Source organism: Dendropsophus ebraccatus, chromosome 3 (genome assembly GCF_027789765.1).
Source record: "Dendropsophus ebraccatus isolate aDenEbr1 chromosome 3, aDenEbr1.pat, whole genome shotgun sequence".
In the NCBI taxonomy this organism is placed as follows: Eukaryota; Metazoa; Chordata; class Amphibia; order Anura; family Hylidae; genus Dendropsophus; species Dendropsophus ebraccatus.
The window spans coordinates 17,729,568-17,746,928 of NC_091456.1; the positions used below are offsets into that span (position 1 = coordinate 17,729,568).

The following is a 17,361-nucleotide window of genomic DNA, read 5'->3' on the forward strand; positions in this document are numbered from 1 at the left end:
GCTCTGACAGTTCCTGACATGGACAGAGGTGGCAGCAGAGAGCACTGTGTCAGACTGGAGAGAATATACCACTTCCTACAGGGCATACAGCAGCTGATAAGTACTGGAAGACTAGACATTTTTTAATAGACGTAAGTTAGAAACCTCTGGCACTCCCTGACAGTTGATTTTGAAAGAAAAAAATTTGTTGAACAACCACCCATCCATAAGGTGAATGGTAACACCCAGATGTCAATATATTCATACTTTCTAGAAGAAATAACACAAGAATGGCACAATGTAGAGATCTGTGAAAATAGTAGAATTTAGGTATTTACAGAAAAGAGATCCTCGTCGAGAGGAGACGTTCTTCAATGGATGACCTTTTCATTGACGTACCCATTACATGTTATTTTTTCCCCTAATACCCAGATGTTTGATTTTTTTTTTTCTCCTCGTTTTAAGTGATAGAACTGTCACCGGTGTTGATGTGAGAGTCTTTGTACTGCTTCACTGTGCACACAGCAGAGACCTTTCTGCTAATATGGCTATCATGGTTTATTATGAAATGTCAAGCATATGCGGTAAATAGATTATGCACATGCTCATTTATGGAAATCAGAGTGCATGCTCATTCCGCTTAATTAATCTCTGCTAATAATGTTCCTGATTTCATTAGCACCAATCAAAGAGGGAACCCAAACACCTCTAGAACCAGCAGCCTGAGAGGGGATAATGGGGTTTTTCTAATTGCACAATGAAATTCTCATTTTCACTGGCCGTACGTGGCGGCAGCAAGGTCCGGAGTCTTCAGGAACGGGGCAGGTGTAATGTATTGCACAATCTTGTAGAAAACAAACAAATGTGTTCTTTTCAGTTCGGTGTGTAAGGGGTACTATTACACCAAGCGATTTTTTGACAACTAACGGTAAACGATCTTAAACGACCGATACGGCAAACAATCCGAAATCGTTCACCCAATTACACGGAACGAGGATAGTTATTTATGATCGTTCTTGGGATTGTTTAGACAGATTAAAACAGCTTAAACTCTAGTAGCTACAATACGAAGACTATTACAGAAGGAGGAATTTGGTAAAGCATGTTGTTGTAAAAGTGTCAAAAAATGAAAAATCACTATTTACAAAAACTGTCAATAATCCAATTTCCGCCATTCCTCTCCTCTATCGCCTCTCCTATATCGCTCTGTTAGTCTCTCCCTGCTCTGCTCTAACTGCCTGCTGCCATCCTGCTCTCTCCTCCACACACAGCCGACTGGCCGCCTCCGTTGCTGACATCACAGAGGGTCCTGCAGCTGATTTGACGGGCGCTAGGGATTATGGTTAATCTTTCTTCCGTCCAGTGACATTCGTGACAGCATGTGCAGCCGCCATTTTGTTGTTTTGCAGATTTCCCTAACGAATTGTCGGGAATTCGCTTTGCAGACCCAAGCGAACTGACCGCGTGATTCACAGCAAATCTCGATTCGCCTCATCCGCTCTAATTGTAATCTCTCTTATACAAATGTATGTTACAGTTTACATCAGTATCTGTTTTTACACTTTTATAGTTTTGGCTTCAGAGTCAGGATGTGCTGCAGAGAAATGGACCAATTCATGTAATAGAAACCTATTACAAACAAATGATTTTTCATTTGTTGCCTGCAATCACACTGAACGATTATTGTTTGAATTCGAACGATTTAACGATTTTTCGCAAGATAATCGTCCCGTGTAATAGGGCCCATAGTGTAGAGAGGTTGTTCTTTTTGCTCTCAAAATAATTCGATCAGATTTAAGAGCACTCTTGAAGGAGGCAATGTTTTATTCTGCCGACTACCAGGGGTTCCAGACTATAATCGTTTTGTATAATAGGCTCATGCAGAAAGGCAACAATCAACCAATACCCACAATGTCAGCTGAGCGTTCCCTTTCTACACGAACCATTTTCCAGATAACGATAACAAGGGTCTTCTTTTAGTCACTCGGTGCAATAGGAGCAGTGGCAGCAGGCCGCCACTATCTTCTATGGGCCATCCGGACAATCTAAATATCATCTGGGCAGCCCCTCCCGGCGCTTGCTTGCTCCTAAATATTGGGCTGTGTAAAACTTATAATGGCGCCACCTAATTGGAGATTGCTGCTGTGAGTGACATGCGCTACGACATGCGTCCACTGCTTCTCCGATCTTGTTTCCCTGGTTTGTGTAAGTCTCAGTGTTTAAAAGTTTGTCCCGATTTAAATGCATCTGTTAGCGCTGATGACTTGTCGGTTTTCTCTTTCATTTTTCTGTCGTTTCCAGAATGATCTTTTCTTCCTAATTACTTTATCTCTCTGAATTCAAGCTATTCAGCTGAGAGGAGGATTCATGCTGTTTGTGTTGTGCGATTTGCTCATCAATTAGCTCCTGGCAATGAAAAGCACTCCGCACAATTGTAGCATATTTTCTTCAGTAATTTTGTGGATGAGGGCGTCCTAACTTGGGAGAAGTAATGTTTATTTTATTTTTATAATTTTTTTTTTTTTTTTTCATAGAAGCCTGATGTAGGGTCATTTATAATTTTTTTTTACTTTCTTTGAACACCCTTGCTAGTAAGTAAATTGTGTACCTATAATAGCTAGACACGAATTCCAAAGGACCTTTCCATTGAGTAGTTTGTTTTCTAAGAAGAAACTTTTTACATCTACCTTTTGTTATGTTTGTAACTGCAAAGAGACAATAGCATTGGTAACATCTGTGCATTAAATTTAAAGCGGTACTCCGGTAAAAAAAAAAAATTTTTTAATCAATTAGTGTCAGTCATACAGATTTCTATTTAAAGTGACACTGTTTCCCTTTTTGCATTCTGACTCCTCGACACAGATGTAATTGGTACATTTAGCAGTTTTCATACCCTATTTTACATCATACGTCATGATGCTTGTTCACGTAAAAAGTGATCTTTTGTGCTAAATGGGCGGGGCTTCACGGTAACTGTCACTTAATTCCCCCACAGTGTTATGTCTTCCATGATGTCATTGGCACATAGGACTCGCCCCCTCAACGCCCATTAGTATGGGCCAATCTAGAGGGGGTGTGGCCTAGACCTTTTAGACCAGCCTGTTCCAATAGTTGGCGAGGGGGCGGGGCCAGGGTTCCAATGACTTCACGGAGCAGCGACCTATAGTGACGCTGTGGGCGGGGCTAAGTGGCACAGTTGTTGAGAAGTCCCGCTCTCTTAACACAATCACCAGGTGATAAAATATCACTTTTTATTTGAACAAGCACCACGACGTATGATGTAAAACAAGGTGTGAAAACTGCTGAATTTACCCTTTACATCTATGAAGAGAAGTCAAAATGCAAAAAGGGGTTGACAATGTCACCTTAAATATCTCAAGTCTTCAAGAACTTATCAGCTGCTGTATGTCCAAAGGAAATGATGTATTTTTACCAGTCTGACACAGTGCTCTCTGCTGCCACCTTTATTCATGTCAGAGCAGTAGTAAATCTCCATAGAAACCCTTTCCTGCCCTGGACAATTTCTGACATGGACAGAGGTGGCAGCAGTGAGCACTGTGTCAGACGGGAAAGAATACACCACTTCTTGCAGGACATACAGGAGCTGATAAGTACTGGAAGGCTTTGAATTTTTAAATAGAAGTAATTTACAAATCTGTATAACTTTGTGACACCAGTGGATTTCCCCCCTCCAGCCAGCAGTTACCTGCCCCCGTATGTTCTGCTGAGGTGCTGTATCTAATCACACAGTGTTATACTATCTGCTAAGGTGCTGGACAGGAGGAGGCCACGCCCATTTTCAGGCAGCCAGGAGAAAATTTTATTTAGAAAGGTATCCGTGCCCAATAGAACCTTATGGGTTCTATTGGTTCCTAATCTGTTGGGGATCATTATATGTGAACATCTTTTCCCCACATCATACCTTCTCTTTCTGTATAGTTCACCATAGTACATAGGTCCCAACTTTATCAATCCTGAGCTTTATTTTAGTTGATTTCTTCTACCTAACAAGACTTCAGTGAATAACATTTCCAAAAGTTTTAAAATGCCTAATAAAATATTTTGTTTTTATATACTACGGCAATAAAACAAGACATAAATCTTGGGATTGCACTCCGCCGGAGCAAAAGGCTGTTCATGTTGGTTTTTAATGTAGACTATAACAGGTTTACAATAATTAGCTTGGTTTTTGGCAAGTGTGTAAGTTCATAAAGAGTTTTCGTGTCCTCGGCTGCCTCATCACAATCATTGATACAAAAGCAATTAGAAACGCCTGCGACAACCCTCTAAAACATACTCTGCCTACTATTGATTTTGTGTGTGCAGCTCGGAAAAAACTGATGGATGAGGTGGAAAGCGAGCCAATTCTTACGGGAAAAGCAACTTAAAACGGCATTTTAACCATTTTGACTTTGAGAATCTGGTGTTTATGCAGGCAAATCTATTCACATATTGTATATTGTTTTTTAAATTGCTACAACGATTCTATAGATCGGTGTTCCTGTTGGACGTTTTGAAATTTGTTCTGAATAGTAACCGAAAGACGTTTTAATTTACTTCCCGCTTTTGTTCTTGGCTTTGGTGTGTGTGTGTGTGTGGTTAGCTTGTTTATTATTGAAATGCGTTTTTTAGCTAATATATAAGAAATAGAACAGATCCAGGGATGCACTGCAAAAATGGCAGATGGTCTGAAGGTACTATTGCACGGAACGATAATCGGCCCGATTCGGCCCATTATCGCTCCGTGGAATAAATACAATGATCAGCCGATGACTATGTTCATTGGCTGATCATTGATATAGGTTTGAACCTATAAATGTCGGGCGCCGACCGCTCATCGCTACAGGTGTGCGGCTGTGACTGACGATTTACCTTACCTATCCAGGCTGCAGTGCTTCTCTTGCGGTTTTCTCCCTGGGTCCCGCGCGTAGCAGCTTCAGAGCGGCCTATCAGCTGACAGGCCGCTTAGCCAATCACTGGCTAGGACCGCCGCACCCAGTGATCGGCTGAGCGGCCTGTGAGCTGATACAGGCCGCTCTGAAGCTGCTGCGGGGAGAAGCAGAGCGCAGGAGGAGCCCTGCAGCCTGGATAGGTAATGTATAACGTTTAAGCAAGGGCTGCAAGGACATCGGTAACGATGTCCATGCAGCCCTTGTTAAACGATAATCGGGCTCCGTATAATCTGGCTCTGGAATAAGGCTCAGTAAACGAGCGCTGATCTAGCAGACTGGCGCTCGTTTAGTTATCGGGATTTTTTAGAAACTTTGTAATTGGGTTTATTAGGCAAATATGCCATTATCTTCATTCAAAAAGACTTTCCCCAGGTCACCCCCCCCTCTCATTCACTGCTCATTATCAGCAAATCTCGACTTGTTTACATCAGTCGGGCCCTGTGTAATCTATGGAGAGGGGTGGGGGGAGGAGGGAGATCAGTCGCCAGCAGAGAACAAAGGATTACACAGTGGGATCTGTATGAAAGCTGGTTTCAGAGGAGATAGCCTGGTGATGTAGCTGTAAATTAACTCTGTTGTCCTGTTTTGGTGCCTCATCGCCCTCCACCCCTCCCCTCTCCATAGAGAACCATGAAGATGTGGGGAGAGCTTCAAACTGCTTTCTCATTATAAAAATGCATTTTTTGGCTAATAAACCCAATTACTAAGTTTCTTAAAATCGCCTGCACTATTGATTTCAGCAAAACAAAATGAAACGACACTGACACTTTAAAATCAACTTCCCACTTTTTCTTGCGGAGCCGCCAAAAATACTGGTGCACTACAGACATTTTTTTTTTATTTCATGGATTGCGGAAAGATATTGGTCCTGAAAAACTACTGAACATGTAAATGAGGCCTTAGGACTTATTCCCACGTTCTGTATTTTACAGATTAAGCCCTGTAGTGGATTGTTTCCCCGACATGATGTATCAATATCACGCAGGGAGACGGAAATTGTTTAAATCTCTGTGGCCCTATAGTGACTGAGACGCGGGGCTGTGTCATTACACTGGCTCATGTATTCATACGTCTTCTGGCATAATATTGTTTCATTATGCTGGACGGGGAAACACTAAACTACAGGGCTTCCCTTTACGTTCCATTGTAAAATACGGAACGTGTAGAAGCCCTTACACAGTAATTTATACATATCTGTAATGTGTGCTGAGGGAGGTATCCTTTATAAATCATATTCCTGTGTTCATGGAGACTACCCAACAGCAGATTTAAAGTTTGATTGGCTTTTATCCTATTAGATCCTTGACCCGTATATAAAGCTGGTCTTTCTAAGTAGTAACACAACTGAGAATACAATGGTTTGAGCCATTACAGAGCAGTCCCTCCTGCCACAGGACGTGTATAACACAGGGGACTTCTAAGAGGAAAGGGGTTGGGTTTAGGTTTTAGAACAAAGCAGCCAGGGCACTTCCCTGCCTATCAGACAATTTGGATCTCACTTGTTTGTTACATGGGGGATTAAACATGTTATTTTCACAATTCTGCACCTACTGAAGTCAGTACAGTGGTACCTTGGTTTAAGAGTAACTTGGTTTAAGAGCTCAGTTTTTCAAAATTGTGACTTGGTTTAAGAGCATTGCTTTGGTTTAAGAGCTCCCTGTACTGGGTGGGAGGGGGAGTGTAGGGGGGCATAGCGGGGTCTACAGCACTGTACTCTGACCCAGGAAGTCTCCCTCGCCTTCCAAATCTTAGCAGATTCAGTTCAGGCTGGGGCTTACATCAGGGGACAGGACTGTGGAGGTAATCTCTTAATAGCTGTAACCCCTCTCTCCCCGGACAGAGTGCTGCTATACTGTGCCCACATCTGTCCTGCTCATTCCTTCATGCCCGCTGCAGTCTCTGTCAGCCCTTGTGTTTCCCATCCTCTCCATTACTGTACAGTAACTTATAATATCACATATTCTGCTGTTTCTGAATGTTTGTTTAATCTGTTTTGCATGTTATTCAGAATAATCATTATTTTTGGGGTGTGGAACCAATTTTCTGCATATCAGTGATTTCTTATGGAAAAATTTGCTTTGGTTTAAGAGTGAATTATGCTCGCAATCCAAGACACCACTGTACTTGTGTTTAATCTGCTTACCATGTCACCTGCATAATGGTGTCACCACTTTTAGGGTATTTTGCGACTGAGGAATTGAAGAGGACAGTTTTCTGTTTGAAATTTCCTCCTCTTCGGCTCTGGCAAAAATGTTAGCGGAAATTTAAAGCCCCTATGACTTCTCTGTGATTTCTCTTGTGGATCCGCGGTGGAACATTTTTGAGCATAAATTCCACCGTGTGAACACGAGAGCGGAAATCCCAATGAACACAATGGGACATTGCTCTGTGCATATTTTACGGACGAAATTTCAAGCAGTATACACATAAAATTAAGCGCGGATCCCGTTTGAACTTCTTGCCTATTCCTAAGTGTGAACTTCCCCTTAGGAATAGCAAAAGTGATTACGGTAAAAAATGTATATTTTTTACTGTTACTGAAATAACATGCTCTTTTTGGTCCAAAGTCTTTATACCAAAGCACTGTTGTGGAACAAATGAAACTATAAAATACTTAGGCGTAAAAAAATTTATATTTTAGTAATTTCAAAAAAGACTAAGGGTGTACTTTTTAATTAGATACAGTTTAAATTCTTCATTTATTATCTTTGGGAATAGCCTACTGTCCTGCTGAGCCACCGCTTATTACCATAACATTTAATTCTGAACAGTTTCGTTACAGATTAGTAAAGATCTGTAGTTTATGCTTTAGCAGTCACTGGAGCTTTGGCCCCCGTTCACACTGTTTGCTGGAAATTAGCTGGATGCTGGTTTTGGTCATCAAGCTCATGTCCAGGAATAGACTAGCACTTAGATGAAAAATTATATATCTAGGACTATGTAAATGCCGCAAAGTTTAATAAAGAAAATTAAAAAAAACGAATTACCTCTCCTGAATTATGGCTTCATTTAACCTGAAAAAAGTTTTACCAACATAACCAGTTTTTCAGTTTAATGCAAGGACCCTTAGGCTATGTGCATCTCTAGTAATAGCTATATCAAGACAGCACTAGCTAAGCCCCGCCCCCACTTGTGTTCTATGTGCCAAAACTCTGTGAATGTAAGCCGAGCCCATCTGCACTGCAACTTTGGCATTGTGCACCTGCATATTTATGTAATTTTGTTTGTTGGAGGTGCCGACCTCTGTGTGTGTGTGTGTGTGTGTGTGTATACACACAAGAGAAGAAAAGGAAAGAAGAAAAAAATAATAATAATAAAAAATATATATATATATATATATATATATATATATATATAAATATATATATATATAAATATATATATATATAAAAAATTTTTTAACTCCATTCCATTGAAGTGTATAAATTGTGATTCCCCACACGTGTTTTTTTTTTTTTTTTTTTTTTTTTTTTTCTCTCTCTCTCTGGATATCCCAATTATATTAAAGCAGAGTATAGCACCAGGAGAGGCGTTTCTGTTAGTGTAGGATCCTAGCTAGTGCCAACCAAAACAAAAGGAAAGGCCTTTCCTATATACTCACTGGCACACCGAACAAATAAAGAAGAAAATATAAAATCTAAAATCTCTATTTCACATAAATCAAAGTAAACTAACATCACACTGGTACATAAACAGTTAAAAACATCTAAGAAAACACACAAAATACATCAAGGGGGCCCACTACATATGTGTGTTTTCCCTATATGTAGTGGGCCCCCTTAATGTATTTTTTTTTGTTTAATTTTTTTTAACTGTTTATGTACCAGTGTGGTGTTTGTTACTTTGATTTATGTGAAATAAAGATACATATTTTCTCCTTTGTTTGGGGTGCCAGTAAGTAAATATGACAGGCTTTTCCTTTCATTTTGGTTGCTGCTATTCATATTCCTGTCATCTGCTAAGGCTAGGTCCACACTACGTTCTTGCAATCTTTTTTTTTTTTTTTTTTTTTTTAAATCCATTTTAATTCCATTATAAAAAAAAAAAAAGAAAGATCAAAACGCATCCGTTTTGTTTTTTTTTAATGTATACAAATGTAAGGTCAGCTACGTTTTGTGTATGTTTGTGATCCGTTTTTCCTTTGACTTCCATTAAAAAAAACATAGTCCATATATTTTTGTCAGGATCCCAGCTAGTGGTTGCGCGCAGCATTACATAGTGTTAGGTGTTTTGCTTTTTTTTTTTTAAGCCTTTTGTAGACACTTTTTAAATAATAAAAATAAATCACCAGACAACCCTTTTAAATCTAACATTGTAAATTGTGGCAGGCCGCTGATATAATCATTGTTTTTCTTCAGTAATGTTGAAGACCAATTTGCATTTTTAAGGTAAGAAACTAAAATGTTTTGACAGCAAAGTATTCCTTTATGCCGTACTGTAATTGCGTAAAGAAATCAAAATGAAGAGCAAAGGGAAGTTAATTGTAAAGGGCACACCAATAAACACATCATTCCCGAGGTGGCAAAGACTCCACATCTTGTGGGTATGACGGTTTTAGTGCCCGCTGCATCCTTTCTACAGTATTCCCATAACGTGGGATCCATCAGAAAAGAATAAGATGATAAAGAATAGGGATAAGAGTGATGAATACAGCTAGTAAGCTCTGTAATGGATTACTCAGCTAAACTTATTTTCATTATATTTAGGATGTAAAGTTCCCTTTTAATCCAGTGATAGTATTGCTGTGACTCAATAAGGGGTTTCCAGTATATTGTACAAAACCTGACTCCAATTGAAAGTCAAATCCACAAGGAACAGTTATTAAATATTTTTAGTAGTTTTCTACATGTAATCCCTCACCAAGTACTCACCCACGGTGAGGGAATTTAGGGGAGGACGACAGCCTAAAAGGGTTATCTAGCATTAGAAAACATGGCCACTTTCTTTGAGACAGCACCTCTCTTGTCTCCAGTTCAGGTGCGGTTTCCAATTAAGCTCCATTCACTTCAATGGAAATGAGTTACAAAATCTGCACCCAAACTAGAGACGAGAGGGGTGCTGTCTCTGGAAGAAAGCGGACATGTTTTTCTAACAACGTTGGATAATCCATTTAAAGTTCATGTCAGACGTGGATTATGGGAACTGTAGTCTGTTACGTGCGCCTGCAGCAAAGCCTAAAAACAGCAGTGTGACAAAAAGGTAATAAAACATGTTTTAGGATGTAAGTAGGATAAGTGTCACTAGAAAGGGGAGAAAACAGAGCTGCCCCATAGTTTTGTTTGCCATCTGCTCTGGTGTAGAGAGAACAAGTGCAGTTGGAATTGGTCAAATTTCAGTAGTGATTCAGCACGAGGGGGAACTTAGTATCCATACTTTTCTTTATTTCATTAAAACATACACCTGTATTAGCTTCCTCTGACATTTACGTGCTTCAAGTCCTGCCTGTGGGCTCTTTTGAGAAGCACTGATTATATATATATATATATATATATATTATATATAGTGTTGTGTGTGTGTGTGTATATATATATGTGTCTTACCCCTTGGTATGTTGGAACACATTCTGTTGGTTTCTTTGTTCTTTTTTCCCACTTGCCCCTCCTTCCCTACCCCTTTTCCTTCTAATCCCCCCCCCCCTGTCTATCTCTCCACCCTTTGACCCCCTTGTCGGTAAGCTACTGTTTTTGAGATTCAGGCCCTTGGGGGCGCCATAAAATGTTGTTGTTTTTTTTGTTTTTGTTTTTTTTTTTTGCAGTAATCAATAGTACAGGCAATTTTAAGAAACTTTGGGTTTATTAGGCAAATGTGCCATTATCTGCATTCAAAAATACTTTCCCTAGGTCCCCCGCCGCCCCCACTCTCTCATTTACTGCTCATTATCAGGAAATCTCAACTCTTTTACATCAATCTAGCCCTGTGTAACCTATGGGAAGGGGAGGAGGGAGAAGATTAGTCGCCAGCAGAGAACAAAGGATTACACAGTGGGAGCTGTGAGAAAGCCAGTATTCAGAGTTTAGAGAAGTCAGTGCTGACTACAGAGGAGATAGCCCAGTGATGTAGCTGTAAAATAACTTTGTTCTGTTTTGGTGCCTCATCTCCCTCCACCCCTCCCCTCTCCATAGAGACCCATGAAGACGGGGGGAGAGCTTCAAACTGCTTTTTCATGATAAAAATGCATTTTTCGGCTAATAAACCCAGTTACAAAGTTTCTTAAAATTGCCTGTACTATTGGTTTTTGCAATAAAAATTTAAACGACAGTGACACGTGAACATATTTTGTTGGACTTATACAATGCCTCATATGCCAGCTGTACCATCCTGTGCCTACTAATGTACCCAATGTTTGTTACTCTGTTTTGAAAAATTGAAAACAAAAAAAAAAGGCTAGTTACCCAAATTGCTTAGCTCTTACGCTTCAGCAGTCTTTTTCTCCCCGACCACCCTCGGAGGCCGCAAACAGACTGGAAATCGATTGTTCCAAATTGGGACACCCTACTAATACGTAGACATGTCTCTTCTGTCTCAGGTTGTGAACAGTATGAATTGTGATTTCCTCCCAGAGGACATAATTGTACCTACCACAGAGTACCCTGTCACGGCAAGGTCCCCAATTCGTGAATTCCCACATGATGAAAGGGATAAAAAGAAAAAGAAAAGGAAGAAACGGTCCAGGTCAAGATCTCGATCTCCAAGGCTCCATTATGAATCCAAATCACGATCTCATTCAAAAGTGAAGCATTCTCTTCCCACAGCTTACAGAAAAGTCAGACATTCTAGGTGTGTTAATGCCTTATGTATAGGAATATCATTTATGGCTGTGTTTTTGTTTTTTTTCTTTAAGGTTGACTTATTCAAATGTTTTCTATTATTAGACATAGAAGCTTTTTTTAAACGTGTATTTTGTCTACGCAGTCTCCTAACCCCCTCCCGCAGCTGCACAGTTAATTAACATTGCTGCAGCAACTTTAATTAATGTTTCCAGGATGACACGGGCACTAAAGCAGTTCCTGTGTCATCAGCGGTGGTTCCTGGCTGTCACTGATAGCCGCAACTGTCAGCAGCGGAGACCGCAGATGTTGCCATTGGAAACCACTGTGATCCCATGATAAAGCCAGGGGGAGTTAGTTGCAGCACGCTTCTGATTGAGTCTGATTTCCCTGTCGGCAGGGAAGTGAGACCCAGTGAGATCAACAATTTTTGTGAGGTTCCCCCCCTCCCCCTAATTTTCTATTTTAATGTCTATAGTTTAAAATAAAATGGAAATTTAGCAGTTTTCAGCTTCTTGTCAGCGAAATCTCCCTGAACGCCCTATTTTATAGTAATTAATAGTTGTTTTATGTTTGCCATCTGTGTCGGTAACTGTAGTCTTCATCATGTTATATGTTATATAACCTTTTATATAGTATTTTAACAGTGATTCCCCTCAGCTGTCTGTCTCTGTACTTTTTTTTTGCCTTCTATTTCAATCCAATGTTGCTTTTATTTGACTGTATCTAAAATGCTTTTCATCTAGGCAAGGTTAGTCATTACCAGCACTCTGCCTACACAGCCTTCATGGTGTAATAAATGAATGAACCTTGCTTTGGATTAAACACATGCAGAATGCACTACATTGGCACTTGGCTTTTACACAGAATAGCTGCAATGTTATTACACGCTTCTAATGTGTGGAGATTAGTCTGAAAGCAAATGCCTGACTATTGTTAGTTTAGCTTTTCCCTAACCCTTGGATAGGACACATTTTGTTTTGGAGGCCAACCTGTAATGTGGATCCCAGGATTAACCCCTTAAGGACCCATGATGTACCGGTATGCCATTGAAGGAGTTAACCAGCATTTGAAAAACATGGCCATTTTCTTCCAGAGACAGCACCACTCTTTTCTCCAGTTTGGGTGCAGGTTTTGCATCTGTTTTGTTGAAGTGAATGGAGCCTATATGTAAACCACACCTGAATGGGAGACAAGAGTGGTGCTGTCTCTGGAACATGGCTGGATAACCCTTCAAGTCTAGGGGCTCTATTGAGCTTAAAAGCTCCCTTCATACTGTCAGTACAATCGTGCTGCCTGTCATAAACCCTATAAATGCCACGATTGTGTTGTTTGAGTGTCAGTGGTCTTGCTCATGAAGATGCACGTGTTAGGACACAGTTTAACGTCATTCTTTGTTTTAGATCACGTTCAAGATCGCCCAGGAAACCACCTCCGTCTACAGAAAGGAGAAGAGAGGACGACCGAGAGAGGGATTTCTCATGTTCTTACCGCGTCGGGCACAACCCTGGAAACAGCAGGAAGCGGTCACGGTATGAAAATTCTAGTGAAAGCTATACAGCAATCCTAAATCATTGTCAGCTCTTTAATTACTTAGACACCAGCATTGTGACAGTATCCTATAACTTTTATTAATTGAAAAAAATGGCGGTAAATTACCCTAGCGATCATGCAGCCCCATCTGCATGGTAAATAAGCCATGTAAAGACTCCTTAACCAAATGGCAATCTAGTAGAACGGCGCACCGTTACAGGCACAGGTTTTCCAATCTAATGGTAGCTTCACACGTAGCGAATCCGCAGTGGATTTCACGCTGCCAGTTTTCAGCGAAATCAGCGTGTATGGGACCCGGCCCCTCTAACCAACCCGGCGCCCGCAGCCCCGGCCCTGATCATACATTACCTGCTCGGCACCGCGGCTGTGTGTGACGCTCCTGTCTCTCCTCGCTCCTCATCAGCCAGTTAGGCAGCACTGTAATACAAACTTTTAATACGAGCAATCTGCATTATAATGGGAGCCTATAGAACTTCTGTCACATCTGCATCGTCACGTCTGTGCTCAGCAAACAAGCCCAATGTGAGGCGGAAGTCACTTGGTCTTCTGCGGAGAGGAGCAGGAGACAGAATAAAGCAGAGTATAGAGACATCTATGTAACTTTTAATAGCACCCCCTTAAGCTCTAGTTTCCTTATAGTTTGCCAATTTTACGTTGGACGTTGATTTTCCTTTATAAAGACAATGGTTAAAATAATATGATGTTGCTGTAAGTAATTGATAAAAATGAAAGCTGACAGGTCTTTGTTTCAGTATTTCTTAAGGACATGGCTTTACAATGAAATAGCCATTCCTCAGCCTGTATACATATATTTCTTTTTTGTTCATTCATTTTTTGGAAAACCTCAAGTCTAATTTATCATCCTCTTCTCTGGGATAGCTTCCCAACCGTGAGCACGAAGCCCTAGGGACTGCCCGCGCCGCCTCTTCTCGGGGATACAATGTAATGATGTCTTTGCTCACTGTTATTCTGATTGTGATGTAGTATTGAGTGGACAACAGTAAATGTTTCTTTTGATGCTTTTTATTTTCAGTTAATGCGACTTGAATTTTTTTGTATGCTACAACACTCAGGGAAGAGACAGCTCTTCTTTGTGCTCGTTATATAGTTATGTTTTTGTTGTTATGTGAGAGTATCAGCCACAGATGTGATAATGATTATCGTCTGCAGACCTGGTGATCTTGCTGTGCTTTGTAGTACTTTTCCGCAGCTTCTGTGCCAGCAAAGTTCAGTCTCGCGCTGCGTCTGTAAGAAGAGCTTTGTGCTTTTGCCACAGTTATGTCTCGCTTTCCTTCGGCTCTTGACTATTGTCCAGATTCCTAGTGATTTTGTGTACTTTTAACGCAATACTGCTGAAGGCAATACATCTGAGCCAGTGTTTTATGTAAATGCACAGGTAGACGTCGCTTCCTGATAACTTTTATGGAATTAAGAATCCTCCGGGCTTATCTTGAGACGGTGGAGACTCTCCATCTTCTACAGAATAATAATAATTAGCTGAGGCGGTAGTTAGAATGATAGTGTGACATGTAATACTTTGCTTAATACTTGTACAGTAAAGCACCTTTAGTCTAGCATTAATGAGATCTGCATTATGCCAGCTGATGCCGTTTTCTGGATTAGTGGATGTATATATGCTTTTTAATGTGTTTTATGGCTGTTTTTGTAGACGTTAAAGGGGAACTCCAGTGCTCCCATAAACAAAAAAAAAATGCACAGAAAGCATATAGGTGCACTCACCGATCCCCCACCCATTTGTTTGACACCTTTTCCACCTGTCTACATTGCTCCTAGCCCAAGGTCCAAACTTTTACAAATCAGCCCAGTTTTATATCATGGCCCAGCCAGGAAACTACATCTCCCAGCATGCACTGCACCTCAAAACCGAGTGCTGGCTTTCAACCCTTTTCTTGTAGTATCTGCCCAACACTGGCTTCATCTCTCTTTGCTTTGTACAGTACCGTAGCAAGCACGTTTGTATTCATTTACATAGAATACAGAGAGATGAAATAACATTGCCTCCTTTTCCCTATACTACTCAGGAGAGGCTGTTATTTCCCCGTGACGGTCTTCTGCTTGTCGCTCTGTGCTGGATCCTCTACTGGTGCACTTGCTGTCTGTGCTTGTGATAGCGGAGGGTATGAGAGGGAAGTGGGCACTGACCTGACAGGTTGGCACTCGTTTTCCCCTTAGTATCGCGCCGTGTATTACGGCCTTAAAGTGTAACTGTAAATTTTTATTTTATTTTTTTTTAGCAGAAATCGATAGTACAAGTGATTTTAAGAAACTCAGTAATAGGTTTTATTAAGCAAAAGATTTTCCTTCTGTACTCAAAAATCTGTTTTGCTGCCTCCCCCCACTTATCTTTGTCCATTATGGCAAGGGTCAAGGGGATGGGAGAGCATGGAGAGGAGACAAACAGCCCCTGTATAGCAGCATCCTGCAGTCTTTTATCACCAGGTTCCCAGATAAGCTTTATGACTACAGAAGGAAGCTTTGTTGCCTAATAAAACCTTTATTACAGAGTTTCTTAAAATCGCTTGTACTATTGATTTCTGCAAAGAAAAAAAAAAAGTCTCCTTTGCATTTGCCTGCAGCATCCTTCCAGTTTAATGCCCTTTATTGATACTGCAAGTGATATCATAAGAAAGATGACATTTGTGCTGGAGATGGCTGGTGAGTTTGGCTAACAACTACGCTACGTTTGTGAGGAGCTCTTGTCCGCGCTCTTCCTGGTCTCGCAATGATTCACCATCATACTGTGTAATAAGTGAGACAAATTAGGGCAATTTAGCTCATAGATATTCTGCTATTCTCCGAGGGTCATTTCTGAAGTCGGCTCTTAACATTTGTCCCGTTGAATGATGACGCCGTTCACATTTTTTAGAACATGGGGCTTCTATAGATTTAGATGTTAATACCCAATCTTTAATTTGTAGCTTTTCAGATTGCAGCCTGTACATAGATTTTTTTTTTTTTTCGCTGTATGATTTATTTGTTGTACATGCCTGGTTTTAGTAGGATTTAGGATTTAGTATTGCATAACTTGTCTCATGTAGTTAAAATAAATAGAAGCCTTTCCGTGTAAAAGTTTAATGAGAATTTTTGCATTTGTTGTGTCGCAGGAACGACCGCTCCGACAGATAAAGATGAAGATGTCCCTCATACAATATGTATTTTGCAACAAATTATAAAAGCTCTTCATTATTTTACTGGCTTCTGCAGGACTTTGGCACGTTGCAAGCGCTCCGCTGCCGTAATCTGTAGAAGTCACCGGGAGGATAGATAGGGCAGGCATTTCCTCCTGTCCACCGATAGGCTATGTTCACACTTAGTATGAGGTCACGGCTGGGTCACGGAACGGCCGGTCTCAGAAAAGATCATCCTGGCTGGTACTGCAGTACTGGCCAAATGATCTTTAGTACCGCAGAGTTCTAATGCGGGCGCATGAGAACTCCCCACTGCACACTATGGCGCGTGCAGCCGCTCGCTCCATAGTGTGCACTGACAGGGTTTTCTGCGGCCGCTATTCAATGAATAGCGGCCACAGAAAACTGACATGTCAGTTTTCTACGACACCACTAGGGATCCCGGCCGGAGCGTATACCCTGTGTACTCTCCGTCCGGGATTCCCTCGGCCTGCAGCACAACGTAGGTTCCGTACCAATCACGGCCGTTGCAATAATGGCTGTGATTAGTACGGAACTTAAGTTGTGTGAACATGGCCATAGAGTGGATCATTCCTGTAGAATCCCTCAGCTTCCAGTGGGTAATCCTATCTCCCAGTGACAGCATAGTGGGAAAGTTACGCTCATATGCCGTTTTTTATTAATCACAATGGCGACTTTGTATTGTGCCTCTATTTTCCTCACCTCTGTCCACCCATAGATTTGTCATTTAAAGGGACTTTCCACCAACACACTGCTGCTATAGTGTTTAACTATGCAGTATATGTGTAGACATTAGTTTAGTAAATATATAAGGTTGTACAAGAAATATGACAACTGCAGACATAGAATAATTTCCTAACAATGGGCACACATGTTACTTTCCCAACAATGTCTGGGTATCATTCCAAACTTCGTCGTAGTGTGAGCTATTTCTTAAAG

At 40.9% G+C, this 17,361-nt stretch overlaps 1 protein-coding gene across 2 annotated transcripts in view; it reads left to right on the forward strand.

The window, feature by feature from the left end:
* The window catches only part of SFSWAP (splicing factor SWAP), an 83,274-nt gene that overhangs the window by 52,796 nt on the left and 13,117 nt on the right, over positions 1 to 17,361 (forward strand). For both annotated transcript variants that reach the window (XM_069961008.1, XM_069961009.1), the window contains 2 exons: positions 11,458 to 11,708; positions 13,102 to 13,230. In XM_069961008.1, the coding sequence (XP_069817109.1) occupies positions 11,458 to 11,708; positions 13,102 to 13,230 (380 nt within the window). The remainder of the gene's footprint in view (positions 1 to 11,457; positions 11,709 to 13,101; positions 13,231 to 17,361) is intronic.